General features: G+C 41.1%; 1 protein-coding gene across 2 annotated transcripts in view; it reads left to right on the top strand.

The window, feature by feature from the left end:
- CDK14 (cyclin dependent kinase 14) overlaps positions 1 to 19720 on the top strand; it is a 614674-nt gene that overhangs the window by 382734 nt on the left and 212220 nt on the right. For both annotated transcript variants that reach the window (XM_062178077.1, XM_062178078.1), the window contains exon 10: positions 10193 to 10286. In XM_062178077.1, coding sequence (XP_062034061.1) covers positions 10193 to 10286 — 94 coding nt within the window. The remainder of the gene's footprint in view (positions 1 to 10192; positions 10287 to 19720) is intronic.

Genomic DNA, 19720 nt, shown 5'->3' with positions numbered 1-19720 from the left:
GACAGAATCCGGCGCCCCAACCGGGACTAGAACCCGGTGTGCCGGCGCCACAAGGCGGAGGATTAGCCTGTTGAGCCGCGGCACCGGCCCAGCCCTCTTTCCACAGAGATCTCTCTTATATAATACGTGTCTATTCATTCATCCTTTCGTTCAGCAGAACCTTACAAAATGTCCATTCATTCAGCAAAACATTACTTAATTTGCAAGAGCCAGAAAGACCTGGTTCCTGCCCTTGAGAAGCACCTCACAGGACTAATCTACCAAGCAATTCTAGGGGGCATTTTTCAGTTGTAGTTTATGTGCAGTACAGTCAACTTTGACAACATCCCAGGGCAAGTCTTTGAGGATATTCCAAGAAGCCTGCCGATTTCACCAAAAACGGACCGTGAATGATTTGCAATGGAAAGGTTTTTTCCCTCATATCTTCAATATATTATCCACGATATTGCATAGTGGTCAAATAGGACTGACAAATATCATTCATCCTGTCTTACATCTTGTTAGTAGTGCCCCTTTCAGCAGTCTTAACTACAGACCATTTGATGACTGGAACTAAATATAGCAATTTAGCATACTGTAAATTGAAGTTCAGAATTCCCTTGTGGAAAAATAATTTACATGAAAATTCAGCAGTGATTTCCTGTCACGATTTGCCAGATACAGTTTCTCAACGAAGATTGCTTAAGTGTGTCGTTTGCTTTGATCTTTTAGATAATTACCCATGAACAAATTCTTTCCTAATACCCTACATTATTGGACAAGGATTACTTCACTTGCACAGAAGCCTGAAAATATGACTTCTTTGTTCTGCATCAGCTGTCATATAAGCAGGAATTAAAGATATGCAAAGCTCATTAGTTTGTTTTTTTCTTCTTCTTCATCGTCTTGGAGAAGTACAGTAACTATTAGTTGTTTTTTAAATTTTTATTTTTAATTATTTGAGAGGCAGACAGTGCGAGCCTCCACCTGCTAATTCACTCCCCAAATGCTTGCAGCCACCAGGAGCCTAAGCCAGGACTCAGGAACTCAATTGGGTTCCCCCAGTTGGGTGGCAGCAACCCAAGTATTTGAGCCCTCACTAGCTGCCTCCCAGGGTCTGGATTGTTGGGAAGCTAGAATTTGGAGCTGGAGCTGGAAGTCACCCTGGGCACTCTGACCCAGGAAGCAGGCTTCTTAACCACTGGGCTAAACGCCCACTTGAGCGGGTAGGGTAGTGTTTTAGATCAGTTGTCATAATTTCTCTCTTTCTTCATTGGTGTACAGTGCAACACTTAATATTCCTCTGCTGTTTATTGCACTGTTTTGCATTTTCCAATTTTTCCCTTACAGGACATTTTCCATTTATTTTTTTAAATGTAATCATGACTTTTTTTCTGGGTATTACCATTCTTAATATTCCCAGTGGTCTTTAAGAGTGTAACCTCAGGTTATTATTTTAAGGTTTTATCTCTGGGGTCTTCATTATCCAGAGAAGTCTAGTTTGAATTTCCACACATTTGGAGACATGCACAGCCACCTTATTTTCAGTGCTCGAGTCATGGTGTTAAGACTAACATGTTCCAGGAAAGACTTGTTGTGTTCTCTGCCCAAACCTCTGCATTTTGAAGATTTTATTTGTTTTATCTTAGTAGTCTCTAGTATTTGTATCACCTGGGAAGAAAATCAAATTTCCATCTCTGCTTCCTCTTTTTGGGGGTCTGACACATTGTTCAAATTGTGGAGGCAGCATAGCACGATGAAGGCATCACTGGACCAGGATGCAGGAGATACAGTGTTTGGTTCTGGGACTGAAACTAAGACATTTAAACCCATTAACAAAAATCAAAACATGGCCTTCGGCATTCTCTAAGGTGCCTCCATCTTTACATTTTAGCCTTCGAGTAAACTGTGCTGCTAGACCAGGGGTTTCCATGGAGACCGCTGGAATTCCTTCAGAGTCTCTTATAAACGAAGAGGTATTTTTAGGGTTGAAGTATTTTGCTTAAATTACTTGATTATTTTTTTTTTAGTGTTTCATTTCATATTGTTAATTATAAGTCAAATGCCTTCTCTACTGTTGCCTCTTGTGTGCACTCCTCAGACTAATGTATGTAATTCTTTCACTCATTCATTCATTTTAATACTATTTACTCCACATTTTGTACCAGGCACTAACTATGTCAGGTGCTGGGGCCACTAAGATGAGAAGGATCCATTTCTGCCTTCCAGGTCATGGAGGAAAACACAGTGCTGAGCTGTAACACACGTGTACAGTCAGTGCCGTGGTGGCTCCAAGGTGAAGGTGATAAATGCGTCTTTGGTGGATCGCTAAGGAGAGGTGGGAGTCAGGGGAGGCTCCACTCAGTGCGAATGAGCTCTGCCTGTGTTGTCAAAGTCACCCTTTTAAGTTGACAAAGCGGAGGTTGGAGGACAGGTAGATCATGCAAGGGACAAAACTAATATCACTAGACAAAACTAGTATCACTAATAAAACATCTGATATTTGTGCATGGGGTGGGGGACGGGGCTGGGAAGCAGGTGAGGAAAAAGAAAGGAAAGGAGGGGAGGGGAGAGTGGGGGGAGAGCAGGATGGAATACTAGCAAGTGACAAGTTGGTAACTGAATAAACAGTAAGGGGAAAGCAAGGGCTTCAAATGATTTCTGAATCTCTGGCTCAGGCAAGGGGGCTAGAAAACAAAACTAATTATTTAACAACAACAACACACAAATGCAACTGAGAGCATATGAGCAAGTTACCATTGGAATGTAAGGGGTTGGTGCTGGTCAGTGTTGGAGAGGACTGGTCCTTGTGACCTCACTTAGTCTTGGGGCAGATGTGGGCTTTGAAGAGGGGCCCGCCGGCTGCCTGCCCGGTGCCTCCTACAAGGTCAAGAGCAGCCACCTGCGACTATACTGAATTGTTTTTGCTTCGTGTATTTCATTGTTTACTTTTGTTTAATTCTATTCTGATATGCTGAAGTTGAAAACACAACTTCTTTGAGCTGTAATTTTGTTTCATAGTTTGAAAAATAAATCTTAAAGTTTTCCTTTTATATAAAAAATGTGTTGTTTTTAATCTAACGTCTCTAAGATGGTCTTTTATCCATAACTAGGGTTTTGTTTTCATTCCCTGAGAGCCGAGTACTCCATAGAAGTATTTGACTAAGATATATTGGGTCTATCTGTGCCTAATGAAGCACTAACCAGAGTAAATGATGAGTGACAGTTTAATCAATTCAGTTCCTTCAGTAGTCACCAAGGGCATGGTGGAATGTAATTTTTTAATCTTTCCCCTTTCAAATACTGTGCATGGCGAAATGAAAAGCTCACATCTGTTATATGTAATACATTTTCAAAAAAAAAAAGGTTGTTTTAAAAAATATTTTGATCTTTTAGGCCTCCTAGGGAACAAAACTCATTGGTACATTTTGTAACTAAATCCATTCCTTCAGAGAAAAGTGAGCCAAATAAATGGCTACCTTTGTGCATCATAACTCAGCTTTCAGTGTGTAATGGCATATTTCGGTGAAGCATGGCTACGTAGGATTGCCTATTAGGTTAATTAACGTGGAACCTTTTTGAGTTGGTATTCTATCCCCACAGGTTAATTCACATTGTGTTTCACATTTAATCTACCTTATTTTCACTGGTTTGCTTTTTTCTTTGTTGTTCCTTTGACTGGAACCAGAATGCACGATCAGAGAATTCAAATCTGAGCCAGAAGCCCCCCCTTGGTCCTTTTAGATTCTTACTCTTCAATATCTGATTTTGAGAACAGTCTCCTCCACATCGCTGGGAAGCTTGTTCAAAATGCGGGACATCAGCCCTGCACCCATACCTGGGAAAACAGAATGCAGATTCCAGCAAAACCCCACGTGGTCGACATACGCATCACAGTGCTCCCAGTGTCGTTGTTATTATTATTCTTTGGGTGAACGCAGGCTTCGAGGAGATTCCTGGTACCAGCACACTGCTTACAGGGGGAAAAGGCAGAAGAACTAACTCAACAGCGAGTCATGGTTCTGTTCACCTGTTGGCCTTGTGTCAGATGCAGGTTCATGGTGTCTTTATTTGCAAGCCCCCTTTATAAATGTTTTCATCATGCAGTTGGTTCTGAACAACTCTAACTGATTCTCTGAACTTGAGTAGAAGCCTCTTCTAATTTTCAGTTAGGGGAATCTACGTTAGGGGAGACTCCGGGCTTCCCCACCCACGATAGTGTCCTCGGGTGGGCTGTGATCCCCTCTGCACCTGTGGGGTGTGTGGGCCATGCTGTGGGTGCTGCCAGAAAATGCTGTCACTTGAGACTGAAGCTAGCATTTTCTGGGTGAAGCTCTTTTTCCTGAGGAGTGACAAACCTTTGCTAAAATTAAAATTAAATTAAAAACTTAAACTCATATTTTTTTTTTAGTTGTACCATGTTTTCAAATATTAAAGTTTTTTCTGTATTGTCCATTGAGATTGATCCTAATTATTGCCTTGAAGCTTAGGGAAGAAGGAGAACAATGTTTGATTTTTGATGTTTTAGCTAAAACCAAAATTGGCTGAAGGTCTACTGATAAATAGTAACTTCTAGGTCCTATTTCATACTGCTTCATGAGGTATAATTTTTATTGGGTTAATTACCATCTTCTATATACAGTTATGTCTTTGTGAGAAAACCGAGTTCATTACACATGAATTTTTATGCATCAAGTGCAGGTGTTCTTTGCATATTGTGCTGCTGGATGTCATGAATTGTCATACTAGTTGAAAGATGCAGCGTTAGCCTGCACCATAAAATTGCAACAGGACTTTAATGAACATTGGAATGTGTATGAGCTGGTCGGTCCCTTTCCTGACCTGACTCCCTTTCATTCAAGTCTGATACTGTTGCCGTGCTGCCACAATAGTTTCCTCAATCATTTGAAGGTGTCTTCAAAGCAGAGGTCGTAGATCTAAGAAAGGTGATGATGGCTATGACATTCTCAGGTAAGCAGATAAATTACAGTGGTAGAAAGGATCATGGATACCTTGGGGTTAGGAAGTCCCACCCAGTCTGAGAGATTGGGATGTGTTCCCAAAGAGGTAACACTGAATTTACCTGCTGCTGCTCTGAGGGAGATAAGTTGTTACTCCTTCCCTGTTTTTGTTTTGTTTTAATCTCTGCATCCCATACACTACCATCCTAGTGGTAAAATGCAAACTTCTTAGCACAGAATGAGGATTTCTGCTCTCTTTTGAACCCTTTATTCCATGTCTGCTTCAAGGCCTAACAGCAGAGGGCTCTGTGAAGCTTCCTTGGTTACCTGGAGGGCCCTTGCCCTCTGCTGGCTTTGTCACTACATAATCCGCCCGCTCAGGCCCCGGTCTTCGGGCACGTGGGTCCTCAGGCCTCCATCCTGAGTAAGGCATGCTGACTCATGCTCCTTGGTTGTCTTGGCACTATGTGACATACTGAATATTGGAGTTATTGTGCTTATAGCATATAGAACTGTGTGAAAGGAACGTGGTAGAGATTTCCCCAAATTGACAACAGTCCCAACAGTTTACATATCCTTCCCTACAGTGAGAAACACAACTGAAAAATTTCCGTTAGGAAGAACACCCAAAGCCAGTGTCATCTTCGTGCTAGAGGAAAATTTGTTGAACATTGGATAGCCAAGATTGCAGAAAGAAAAATATCAGAAAGGCTCATCAGTTAATAATAAATATTAGTTTATTTTTCTGAATTTTTAATACATTTTCTTTAAAAAGTTGTAATGCCTTTTAATTTTCTCTAAATTCACTTTTATACCCAGTTTTTTTATTCATAATTTTATATTCTTTTTCATAACAAAAACTCAAACTCTCTCACTTTCAGACCTAGGAGAGCATCTTTACTATTTTGTACTGAAAAAGAATCATGAACTCTGCTTAAAATCTTGTTTTGAATTTTGATGAAAAAGTCATTTGCATGCTTGTGACATAAAATAAATTTGGGATTTTTGAGTTCAAAAGAAATGAAAGATTTGTAAACGTAGGTGGTTGTTTAATGTATCACCATACCAGGTAAGTAGTTGTAAAATTAGAGTTTGAACACACTGCATTCTATGATACTTTTAATTGGAAGCTTTTGTGACCAGTACTTATTCTTGAAAAATTTAGATGAAGTGGGTAATCATTACATAATTACTCGTGTTCTGAAAGAAGCACCAAATTAGGCGTTTCCTGATAGAAGATTGTGTATCCCAAGTACGGTGCTCAAGTGGACGGATTCTTTCTCAGTGGACCACTCAGTGCAGTCCACTAAATCCATCCAGGGAGAAGGGAGCCCAGGACTAATGAGGGATGGAAAGGGAATGGGGGGGGGGGGGGGGGACAAGAAAAGCAGGCGATGGTCTCTTCATATTAACCAAAGGGCTTTTATTGCTATTTGGCAATAAAGATTGTTCCAGTAATGAAGAATTCTCTATTGATATGCTGATTTCTTTTACAGTTCTACTTTTTACGTTTTCTTGTATGTTATGTTTGTCTTTTGTATGGCCTTTAAGTCTAGTTCTTTCCGTTTCACTGGTACACCCTCAAGCATCTTGGAGAAAGATGGTGTCATAGGAAATAGCCATTAGAAATGCAAGTTCACTTTCCATGCCTGAGAAACTCATGGGCTTTTTAGCCAGATCCGAATGCTTTAAGGGCTGATCCTGAGGCTGTGGCAAAAAATGACCTAATGAAAGATCTCTGTGAGTGAGATCCCAATGGAAAGAAAGGGCCATCAAAGAAGGAGGTACCTTTCTCTGAAGGGAGGAGAGAACTTCCACTTTGATTGTGGCCTTGTCTAAATAAGGTCAGAGTTTGTGAACTCAAGAGGCTTCCATAGCCTTGGCAGCGCATGACAAGAGCCTCAGGTGATTACTGACGTCATAAATAAGAGTGTCAATTGTTAAATCAACAACAGGAGTCACTGTGCACTTAATCCCCATGTAGGATCTCTGTCCTTAATGTGTTGTACTATGCGAATTAACGGTAAAACTGATATTCAAACAGTACTTTATACTTTGTCTGTGTGGATGCAAATTGTTGAAATCTTTACTTAGTATAGAGTTGATCTTCTGTATCTAAAAATAATTAAAAATGAATCTTAATGAAGAATGGGATGGGAGAAGGAGTAGGAGATGGTGTGGTTTGCAGGTGGGAGGGTGCTTGTGGGGGGAAGAACTACTATAATATAAAAGTTGTACTTTCGAAATTTATATTTATTCAGTAAGGTTTTCTTAAAAAAAAAAAAAAAAAAAAAAGAAATGAAAGTTGAAGTCCCCTAGCCAGGTAAGCAAATCAGAGCCCATAGAAAAGCTGTATCATTTCATTCCAACTGAATAGAATTGCTATACAGATTTACCTCTTAATTGTTCTTAGTACCACACTGTGGAGATGATACAGACTACACACATTGGTAGTAAAAGGAATTATAACAGTACTCCTAACAGAGCAATACTTACCTCCCCAGCTACCTTAGCTGTGTACATGGTGAGGTATCCATGGCTTCCACTGATGGTCTTCCCACATGGCTGTAACGAAGAAAATAGAGTATATTCTGAATGGGAATAAAAGGAAGGTGCTAAGATCCAAGATATTGGGGTAGGTGCTTGGTGCAGCAGTTAAGATGCCTCTTAGCAGGTGCCAGTGCTATGGCATAGTAGACTAAGCCTCCCGTTATGGCACTGGCATCCCACATGGGTGTTGGTTCGTGTCTTGGCTGCTCTTCTTTCAATCCAGCTCTGTTTATGGCCTGGGAAAGCACTGGAGTTCCCAGTTAATGGTCTCTGCCTGGCCCAGGCCTATGTGTTGTAAGAATTTGGGGAGTAAATCAGTAGTTGGGGGATTTCTCTCTATGTGTTTGTGTCTTTGCCTTAAAAATAAATCAAAAGTAAATATTAAAATGATCCAAGATATTTTATATATACTTGAGTAAGAAGACAATGGAAATGTACATCAAGGCCAGTGTTGTGGCATAGCAGGTAAAGCTACCACCTGGAACACCGGCATCCCATTTGGGTGGCAGTTTGAGCCCCAGCCACTCCACTTCTAATCCAGCTCCCTGCTGATGTGCCTGGAAAAGCAGTGGAAGCTGGACCAAGTGCTTAGGCCCCTGCACCCATGTGGGAGACTCAGAAGAAACTCCTGACCCCTGACTCTTAGCTTTGGCTTGGTCTCCCCTACCATTGCGGCCATGTGGGGAGTGAACCAGTGATTGAAGATCTTTCTCTCTCTCTCTCTCTCTCTCTGTTTCTCTCTCTCTTTCTTTCTCTCTAATTCTGCCTTTCAAATAAATAGAATAATCTTTTTTAAAAAGCACAAACCATAAAGCAAAAATGATGAATTAAACCTTATTTTTTAAAAAATGAAATGTACTTTAGTAGTCTTAGAAAATAATTCTTGGCAGAACAATTTGGAAAATCATAATACTGGAATTTTAAATAGTCTTAACCAGACATCTAAAGCCTTAGTATTTACAAGCATATTATTGCATTTAGTATGTTAATAAAATAATTCTTTTCATACTATCTTGTCTGTTCCATCTGAATTGAATACAGATTAGATTAAAACACATCTGCCTAGCACACTGACTTGAAATTATCTCTTTACTACTTTAATAAAATTATTTTATGGCATAAAGTAGTATTTGTTTTTAGTCCATTTGATCCTACTTGAGTTTAATTTAAGTAGAAATTATGTGGAATAAAGGGAAGAGATTTCTGCAATGTTTAATTCAAAACATTGTTTATATGTAACTGTGATAACAACCAGAGGAGCTATAAAGAAATAGGTCACTTTCCCTTAATCTTCAGGTTCTAAAATAAGTTAGACAGGGGTTTCCTTATCCTAAATTTAATGGGATTGCAGCAGCAGAAGATGGCCCAAGTCCTTGGGCCCCTGCACCTGCGTGGAAGACCAGAAGATGCTCTTGGCTGCTGGCTTCGGATTGGCCCAGCTCTGGCCGTTGTGGCCATTTGGAGAGTGAACCAGTGGATGAAAGACTCTCTCTCTCTCTCTCTCTCTCTCTCTCTCTCTCTCTCTCCCCCCTGCCTTCCAAATAAATAGATCAATATTTTTTAAAAAAATAAACCCTGAATTTAAAATAATTGTCAGGAGTTAGAGAGATCTACAAAAACCACCAGATTTTCTAAACATCCAGGCCTCCAGATGATAGGAACTAGGTCAATTCAGGGAACTTTGCAGGAATATGTGACCATTTATGCTAGTACTGTGCCATTAACAGGACTTAGCCCACCTACCCACTCTGGTCCCATCTCACCTGATCTCCAGAGTCCCAGCAGAAGGATCTAACTGGCTCTTTGCTCATCCTATGGATTGTTTGGTACTGCTGGGTAGGTGCAGTCTGCTGTGATCTGAAAGTCGAGCTCCCCAGAATCGCTGGATTGCCAGCCAGATAGGAGCTGAGAGCCCTGCAAATTAAGCTAAGAGAAGAGGTGGATCATAGTAGATAGCTGGTATATTGATTAAGGACCTAACCAGTAAGTTGTCTGCTGGAAGGTGCGAGGAAGGCTTCGTGGAGGAGATGGCATTTAAGTAGAAATGTAGAGGCTGAGTTTGAGCTATCAAGATCATATAGGTGCAGAAGGAGCAGATTCTAGGTAGAGAAGCAACTTGCGGTAAGTGGTGTAGATTTTGGCTTAGCACTCGGGTAGTTCAGTCTGGCTTGGTGCTCTGCAGCGAAGCTGCCCTGAGTCATCCAAGCAGGCATGGCTGTGCTGGCTCCAGCCTAGACTGAGAGAATCTCTGGGGTGTATGGCTAGAGCATTTGCCATTTTTGAAAGTTCCCTGGATTCTGATGCAAAAATGACTGAGAATCACTGGACAGCTAGTGATTGCTATACCTATGAGCTTTGCAAAACAGCAGTTAGGAAAGGATGTCAGAACAACACTGTGGACACCACGGACAGTCTCGGCTATATCCTGAAAGTAAGGAACAAGTCAGTGGTGTGTTCTGTTTCTTCGGTGACTGCTGTTTTCTGAGCACTTGGTAGCTCCTCTATTTAGAACACCCTGAGGGCGATGGTCAGAGATGGGGCAGGAGGAACATTAGGGGATCTAGGCGTGTGTTGCCTGGCATGGAATAATGTAATTTACTTATTGCTTCTCCTCTGTAGGGGTGGATGTTTTAATTCCAGGGTTAGTTTTCAAAGCAGACTGCATTGAAGTCTTTTTTAAGGATTCTTTCCTGTCTCTTTAGGGGAGTCGGCTGCATCTTTGTTGAAATGATCCAAGGAGTTGCTGCTTTTCCGGGAATGAAAGACATTCAGGATCAACTTGAGCGAATATTTCTGGTAAGTTCTTTCCGAGTGCTTCTGAGAAAACGTAGCTTCTAGTTCATCGCTGAGTGCGGAATCCTGTAGTTGTCTGTGGATCATAATTTAAAACCAGTTTGTTGTCACATTTAGTTCTGATGTGTCTTTGGACCTGTGAAAAGGTAGGGATTAGTTAAGAATTGTGTTTTTAAACTCTCACACATGAGTAATGTGCCAGCATGGTGGGGAAGAATACAATGTGACTGGCCGTACAGAGTGTTGGGTTGAAAGTGAGGCCCCTACGGAAGCATTCTATATCATTTGCTTGGATACCCACAGCCCTTCAAGTAGGTGGAGCTTAACTTCTGCCAGCTCCCTCCCCTGCCTTTGATTGTGGTCTCTGATTAATTTTCTCCTGTAAAGTAAACTAAACAAGTGGTGGACCTGAGGGATGGTAACTTTACAGTGGAGACACCGAGCCGACAGTTCCTCGTCGTTGGGAGCGGGCATGTTGAAAGCAGATCCTCTTGATGCCGTATGTAGGCTCTTGCTCCCCAAACCATAACCCCAGTCCGGTGTGAACTACAGATCACACAGACCCCATTTGGAAGATGTGTTACAAAATACCTGGACAGTACTCCCCAAAACTGTTACAGTCATCAAAACCAAGGAATGTCTGGAAAACCTTCACAACCGAGAGGGTTCTGGGGAGACATAACTCACAGGGATCCCGGACTGGAACACATTAGAAAACAGCTGGGGACATCCAAGTAAAGTATGGCGTTCTGTTAATATCATTGTGTCAGTGTGGCTTCCTTAGTTCTGACAGAGGCAGTATTAATGTAAGCATTTAGCAAGGGGGAAAACTGGGTGAGCGGTAGACATGAACACCTTCCTATTATAGTTTTCTTATAGACTTTCTGTGTGTTTAGAACTATTCTAAAATTAAATGTTTATTTAAAATCATGAAAATATGCAAAAAGCAAATCTTCTGGTACCAGACTTTCTAGGTTAGCACCCAGTGCTGTCACTTTTAGGCTGCGAGACCTTGAGCAAGGGACTTGGTGGCCTTCTGAGTCTTTGTTTCCCTGTGTGTGAAATGAGAGATAATTATAGAACAAACCTCACTGGTTGATTTTAGGACTATGACTGACAGCAAATACAATATAAATTGTTGTTATCTTCATTGCATCATGTGGGCTGATCATATAAATCTGTTATTCAAAATACGGAATCAGAGCTATACAACTTAAGACTTTTGTTAAAAGAATTCTAACCTAAGGGCCAATGCTGTGGCACAAAGGGTTAAACTGCCACCTGCAGTGCCAGCTTACCATGTGGGCTACTGTTCCAGTCCTGGCTGTTCCACTTCTGAACGAGCTCCTTGCTGGTGTGCCTGGGAAAGCAGCAGAAGATGGCCCAAGTCCCTGGGCCCCTGCCAACCACTTGGGAGGCCTGAAAGAGGCTCCTGCCTCCTGGCTCTGCTTGGGCCAGCCCTGGTTTGTTGTAGCCATTTAGGGAGTGAACCAGTAGAAGGAAGACCTCTCTATCTCTTTCTTTCCTTCTCTGTCTATAACTCTGACTTTCAAATAAATCAATCAATCTGGGGCTGGCGCTGTTGGGTAGTAGGCTAAACCTCTCCTACAGCACCAGCATCACATATGGGTGCCAGTTTGTGTCCTAGCTGCTCCTCTTCCAATCCAGCTCACTGCTATGGCCTGGGAAAGCAGTAGAAGATGGCCCAAGTCCTTGGGCCCCTGTACCTGCATGGGAGACCTGGAGGAAGCTCCTGGCTCTAGGCTTTGGATCAGCCCAGCTCCAGCCAGGAGCTGGAGCTGTTTGGGGAACAAACAAGTGAATGGAAGACCTTTCTATCTGTCTCTCCTTCTCTCTGATTGTAACTCTACCACTCAAATAAATAAAATCTTTTTTTTTTTAATCAATATTTAAAAAAAGGAGGATGTCGGCCGGCGCCGTGGCTTAAAAGGCTAATCCTCCGCCTTGCAGCGCCGGCACACCGGGTTCTAGTCCCGGTCGGGGCACCGATCCTGTCCCAGTTGCCCCTCTTCCAGGCCAGCTCTCTGCTGTGGCCAGGGAGTGCAGTGGAGGATGGCCCAAGTCCTTGGGCCCTGCACCCCATGGGAGACCAGGAGAAGCACCTGGCTCCTGCCATCGGATCAGCGCGGTGCGCCGGCTGCAGCGTGCCTACCGCGGCGGCCATTGGAGGGTGAACCAACGGCAAAGGAAGACCTTTCTCTCTGTCTCCTTCTACTGTCCACTCTGCCTGTCAAAAATTAAAAAAAAAAAAAGGAGGATGTTAAAAGAATCTGTGAAGATGATTAAGTTTTTATCCAACACAGTCTTCTTTAAAAAAAAAATTCAAACTAAATATATTGTAGTTACCATTAACAACATACTTTTACCTTCTGTGATAAAACTCCTGTATTAAGTCATTTAGGACTATGTCAAGAAATGTAGTTTTTGGTTTATCATTCATTTTAGTTATGCAAGTGCAGCATTAAAGTATGGCTGTCATTAAGTGTAAGAACTGCTGGTATAGTGATGTGGCTTGAGACGCCATTGCTGTTGTATTCACCTCAATGCCAGTGATCCAATCAGAAGAAAAGGAAACTGCAAACTAGGAAATCAAGGCAAGGGTGATTCCTGCATGCAATGTCCTACATGCCAATGAGTTCCTGTACACTACCAGCAGATGGACAGTGGAATCCCTTCCAAAGAAACCCTCTTCAAAGTGTGATCCTGCTGTGTTTTTTTCCCCTCCTAGAAACTATCTGTATTTACTTCCTTTCATTTCATTTATTTGGTGTCTGTAAATTCTCACACCCAGATGTTAAAATGAATTCTTATGATGCTAAAATAATGCATATTCATCTTTATAGTGGAGAATTCTCACAATACCAAGAAGCATAAAAGCTGAAAAAAAGACTCATTGCCCTACTACCCAGAGAAGCCACGTTTTGTCTTTTGAGATAAATCCTCTTTACATTTTCTTTGATACATGTTCTACACAGGTGATTCATTCATACTTGTTGTGCTCACTTAACAATGTGCAATGAGTACTACTTGTTAAAAAAGAAATTCCGAAGCCTGCCATTCTTAGTGCCAGGTGAGTGCTGATTCTGTTGTGAGGATGAGACGTTGTTTAGTTAAGGGAGCACAATATGGATAGCCTGTTTGATGATTCTCACCATCATAAAGTGCTGCCAGAATAATTAAGAATGATTATTAGACCTGAAAATCTTAAATTCAATAAAATTGTGTTTTCCTGAGTGTGTTCACTGGTTTTACACATCCATCCCTTCATTGAAAGTCATGAACCCTTTCCTTCTCCTTATTCCCAAGAAAATATTTGATTGACTTCATTGAGACTGTACTGAGTCTGTTAGGAAGAAATGACACATGAGATCTTCAGGTAGTCATGAAAATGTGTATTATGAAAGCCTTTTAAAATGGATTTCAAGATATTTGGCAGCAAAATAAACTGATGTTTTACTTCCATTTTCCATGAACTTTTGAAGTACGCTTATGCAAAATTGAGTTTTCCCACCTAAGAAGAAATTATTTACCTTTTCTGACTCCATAGCATAAAGGTACAGTTTTCATCAACATTTTTCCTTTTCTTCCACCCTACTTGCCCTTTTCATCCAGTGATTTTAAATTATTTTTCCAAAGTTATTTTCTTAGAAATATAATAAACTTTTTCAAATATTTTATCATTGAAAAATGGCAGAGGAAGGAATTTTAATGGGCGGTAGTTTGGATTGTATAGTTTTTATTATAAACTATCTCTTCAAATATTTACCTTTTTAATATATTCAGAACTCAAACATGATGATAATACCACTAAATTGTATTCTGAGAATAATTTCCTAAACTTTGACCCTACTGAACTTTTCACTTTATGATAGGTATTGAATAGTAATTATATACTCTGATCAAATCATGGGTTTATTTTGTGCTGAAATTGTTAACTTTCTGTATTTGAAATCAGAGCACTTCAAAAGGAAATCATATAGAAATCTTGTTATTTCCAGATGAATTTTAAAGAAGGGGAAGTGGTTACATAAGTGAGGAATGTTACATAGCAATAGAGCCACAAAAATGAGTTCCATTAATGCATAATTCATTAACAGAGTTTACTCAAACTCTTCATTTGAAATACTTGTATAATACAATTTCCAGTGAGTAAGATCTTGCTGGATTGCTTCCCGTGTGGTTATTTTACTGTTATTTCTTAATTTTACAGTAATAGTTTCCTAATTTAATGGGTATTCAGAGATCTTTGGGCTATGACTCGGTTTTTAATAAGTCAGAGAAATAAATCATTTTAAATTTCCCGTTGGGTTATTGATGCACTAAACTACTGTTTGCTCTTGTTGGAGCAGAGACCCTCAAGTGTAGATAAGCATCATGATTGATGGCAATAATCTTTCACTTACTGCAGTTATATTTTATGTGTAATGCTCTTTTAATTAAAATCTATTTTGATAATTAGGAGATGAATATTGTCATCTACATAAAATTTCAGCCCTAGAATTAAATGATGTTTTGTCCTGAAGACTTAGTTGAAACCAAAAAAGGAGAAATCTTCGACTTCTTTTGACATTAAATGTTATCCACTTAAATATTTCATTTTTCCACTTGATTGTCTGCATTTGTAAATGCTAGCTATATATCACATTAAAGGAGCAAACTCCCTCAGGACTTGTGTAATCAGTGGAAGAGGAAGTTTTACAAACCCAGTATGGTTGAATCACTGGGAAAGAATGCTTGTCCTGAGTGACCTTTTACATGTGGTCTGAAGAGGAATGACTGTTAAATGGCGATTAACTGCACATTAGCAGGCTTGTGATGTAAACCGCCGGAGACTCCGCTCTAGACTGGTAGTTGTGTATCTGGCCCCTGGCAAGGCATTGCCAAGGAGATAATGAACTTTGAAAAGTCATGAAACACAGGATCATTTGGTTTGTTCTGTGTTTTAATATAGGGATTAAGTCTATTCATTTCCCTCTGAACTGTATATAGAAAGGTGGCTAATAACTTTGAAGCACAAATTTAATAGCTTGTTACCCAAGATAACTAATGTAATTAGCTCCCACACACTGAGTCTTTATATAAAATATGGATGGCAACTAATATCAGTCAGTCAAAGCATTTATTTTTTGTCTTGGTTTTCATTTCCTTTTTTTTTTTTTTAACTCCCCTTTGGTGGAGGGAGCAGTTTGCATTTCTAACAAATGCAGGCAATTCATTTCCAAAACATAATAACCATGTTCATAAATACGAGGTGAACTGGCTGTGCTGCACTCTGGGATCTCATCATTAAATCATTTTCCTTGAAATTGTGATGCTTATTTGTGAGAAAGGAGGAAAGGTGATGAAATTTTTGACAAAAGATTTGGAAATGTCAGATGAACAGACTTTCTCTAAGCAGTAACTCTGCTCTTAGGTGGAAGGCATAATTTGTTTTCATTTCTTCAGCAATACTCGTTTTCAGATGTGATATGATATATTATTAGTTGCAAAAATAGCCAGCAGATGCATTCATCCAGGTGTATATATATTCGTAGTGACAAAATCACAGCTAATATTAAAAAATTTGTATTCTAATCATACTGTTCCCAATTGCAAAGGGAGTTGATCCGGTGGAACCCTGGGAATATGAGCCTCCCTCACTTCAGAACAGCTGAACAAATGGCAGAGAGTGCTTGCACAGCTGTCTGAAATCTTTGGCAGATGCTCCTGGATTCGTGTGGCTCATGGCCCAGCGTGCAGCATTCACAGCGGAGTGGCCAGTGTGAGTCTCTTCCCCAGGGCTGTTCTTGCTTTCCCTGTCTTTGAACATTGGTAACCCTAACAGTTTCACCTTTCCCTCTCTCTGGCTTATGGCAGAATTGCATCTGCCACTTGTTAACTTATTGTGCATAGTTTGATTAGTTTAGTTTTTAAAAGATTTCTGTTGATCAATATGTGTGCCATTCAGGGAGCTGGTGTCATGGTGCAGCAGGTTAAGCTGCCGCCTGCGATGCCAGCACCCATATGAGCACCAGTTCAAGTCCAGGGTGCTCCATTTCCCATATAGCTCCCATATAGCTCCATTTCCCATATAGGGATATCAGTGGAAGATGGCCCAAGAGTTTGGGCTCCTGCACACATGTGGGAGACCCAGAAGCTGCTCCTGGCTTCCACCTGTCCCATCCCAGATATTGCTACCATTTAGGGAGTGAACCAGCAGCTGGAAGATCTCTTTTATTCTCTCTCTCTCTCTCTCTCTCTTTCTCTGTGTGTGTGTAACTCTGACTTTCAAATAAATAAGGGGCCAGCACTGTGGCGCAGTAGGTTAACCCTCCACCTGCAGCACCAGCATCCCATATGGGTGTTGGTTCTGGTCCTGGCTGCTCCACTTCCAATCCAGCTCTCTGCTATGGCCTGGGAAAGCAGTAGAAGATGGCCCAAATCCCAGGGCCCCTGTACCCATGTGGGAGACCCAGAAGAAGCTCCTGGCTCCTGGCTTCAGATTGGCCCAACTCTGACCATTACAGCCAATTGGGGAGTGAACCAACGGAAGGAAGGTCTTTGTCTCTCCCTCTCACTTTCTGTAACTCTACCTCTCAAATAAAAAATAAATAAATCTTTAAAATAAATAAATAAAAGCTTAAACAATATATATGTATGCCATTCAGAATTTAAAAGTGTGTGTGTGTGTGTGTGTGTGTGTGTGTGAAGAACCACCTGCAATTTTAAGATCTATCAGACCTGGCTTGTGGTCCAGATCCTTCCTTAAGCCTCTGCTTTGCATTGAAGTGACTGCAGTGACAGTCTGTAGATTCAATGCCTGTACTTGTTTTCCCATTGTGGCTATTGTTTCCGTGTGCATAGAACTGGAACCACAATCCTGGAGTTTCACGATTGGCTCAGGCAGGTTTTTGATGTAAGGGGAAGCTGCCACTACCTCCTTTGGTGGTTCTCGCCATCCTAGAGGATGTAGTAGCCATGCTGTTAGGATACTATTATCGGTATCATAGATTTGTATCATCACTACCATTTTTGGATTTGCTTTAGATGCTTTCCACCATACTACTTCACCTCTTACTCTGTGGCACTAAGTATGATGAGACATAAAGGAGTTGTGTGAGGGGTGTCAGCCCTGGAGAAAGTGACCATGACAGTCAAGGCAGGCAGGCACAAGACACCTTTAGGATGATAAGTAGCTGCTGAGCAGCTGACCAGTAGATGAGAGTCCCAGTAATGTTGGTGAATCTTGTATTAATTTAAATACTGAATTCTAAAGAGTTGAATATTGGGTTCTTGGTTTCCTACAAGAAGTCACCTTTTCTAATTGGATGGTAGATAAAAGCTGAATTAAAGGATTCCAGTATTGTCTTGTAGCTCCAACTGTTTTAATTCTTAAAAAAGCAAGCTATTGCAGGTTTATGACCATCGGCTGTGAGTATTTAAAAGGAGCATTCCTAAGAAATTTTTGGTAAAACACTGAAGAAAAGTCTAAGATTTGAAGACTTGAAAACAAGGGGACATCAGGCAGTGATTTAGGAGTAGGGTGGAGCAGTAGGGGTCTATCTTGTATGGGTAGGAGGTAAAATTAAATGTTCAAGACTGAACTTTGGGGGCTAGTTCTGTGGCGTAGTGGTTGGGACTACCGCCTGCAGTGCCAGCATCTGATATGGGTGCTGTTTCAGGTCCTCACTGCTCCACTTCCAATCCAGCTCTCTGCTGTGGCCTGGGAAAGCAGTGGAAGATGGTCCAGGTCCTTGGGCCCCTGCACCCACATGGGAGACCTGGAAGAAGCTTCTGGCTCCTGGCTTTGGATCGGCACAGCTCTGGCCATTGTGGCCATCTGGGGAGTGAACCAGCGGATTTAAGACCTACCTCTCTTTCTCTCTACCTCTCTCTCTCTCTCTGCCTATCTATAACTCTGCCTCTCAAATAAATAAATCTTTAATAAAAAAAGATTGAACTTTGATAGAGTGAGGATTTTTTAAAATATTTATTTATTTGAGAGGTAAAGTTACAGACAGTGAGAGGGAGAGACAGAGAGAGAGGTCTTCCATCTGCTGATTCACTCTCCAGATGTCCGCAACAGCTGAAGCTGAGCTGATCCACAGCCAGGAGCCAGGAGCTTCTTCCAGATATCCTGCTTGGGTGCAGGGGCCCAAGTGCTTAATTTAGCAAACAAAAAAGCCATCTGCACATTAATGTTTATTGCAGCTCAATTCACAATAGCTAAGACCTGGAACCAACCCAAATGCCCATCAACAGTAGACTGGATAAAGAAATTATGGGACATGTACTCTATAGATTACTATACAGCAGTCAAAAACAATGAAACCCAGTCATTTGTAACAAGATGGAGGAATCTGGAAAACATCATGCTGAGTGAATTAAGCCAGTCCCAAAGAGACAAATATCATTTGTTTTCCCTGATCGGTGACAACTAACTGAGCACCAAAGGGGAAACCTGTTGAAGTGAAATAGACACTATAAGAAACAATGACCTGATCAGCTCTTGTCCTGACTGTTGATGTACAATGTAATACTTTATCCTTTTTAGTATTTTGTTGTTGTTGTTCTAGTACTAGTGGTTGAACTCTGTAATTAACACACAATTATCTTAGGTGTTTAAATTTTAACTGAAAATTGATCCCTGTTAAATATAAGAGTGGGAAAAAGAGAGGAAGGAGATATACAATTTGGGACATGCTCAATCAGACTTGCCCCGGATGGTGGAGTTGGAAACGTGCCAGGGGATTCCAATGCAATCCCATCAAGGTGGCGTGTACCAGTGCCATCTCGCTAGTCCAAGTGATCCATTTCAGTTCACAATTGATGACTCTGATAGGGTCTAAGAATCAGAGGGATCACACAAACAAGACTAGTGTCTGCTAATACTAACTGATAGAATCAAAAAGGGAGAGAACAATCCAACATGGGAAGCGGGAGACACAGCAGACTCACAGAATGGTAGATGTCCTAAATAGCACTCTGGCCTCAGAATCAGCCCTTAAGGCATTCGGACCTGGCTGAAGAGCCCATGAGAGTATTGTAGGCATGGAAAGCCAAGACACCCTGGGAAAAAAAAAAAAGACCTAAATGAAAGATCTCTGCTCGTGAGATCCCAGTGGAAAGAACGGGGCCATCAAAGAAGGAGGTACCTTTCTCTGAAGGGAGGAGAGAACTTCCACTTTGACTATGACCCTATCAGAATAAGATCAAAGTCGGCGAACCCTAAAGGCTTCCATAGCCTTGGCAACTCATGACTGGAGCCTAGGGAGATTACTGATGCTATAAACAAGAGTGTCAAATTGTTAAGTCAACAACAGGAGTCACTGTGTACTTACATCTCATGTGGGATCTGTCCTTAATGTGTTGTCCAATGTGAAGTGATGCTATAACTAGTACTAAAACAGTATTTTTCACTTTGTGTTTCTGTGTGG

This window comes from Lepus europaeus, chromosome 20 (assembly GCF_033115175.1).
Source record: "Lepus europaeus isolate LE1 chromosome 20, mLepTim1.pri, whole genome shotgun sequence".
In the NCBI taxonomy this organism is placed as follows: domain Eukaryota; kingdom Metazoa; phylum Chordata; class Mammalia; order Lagomorpha; family Leporidae; genus Lepus; species Lepus europaeus.
The sequence above is the reverse complement of the archived record's forward strand: the minus strand, read 5'-3'. Positions and strand labels throughout refer to the sequence as shown.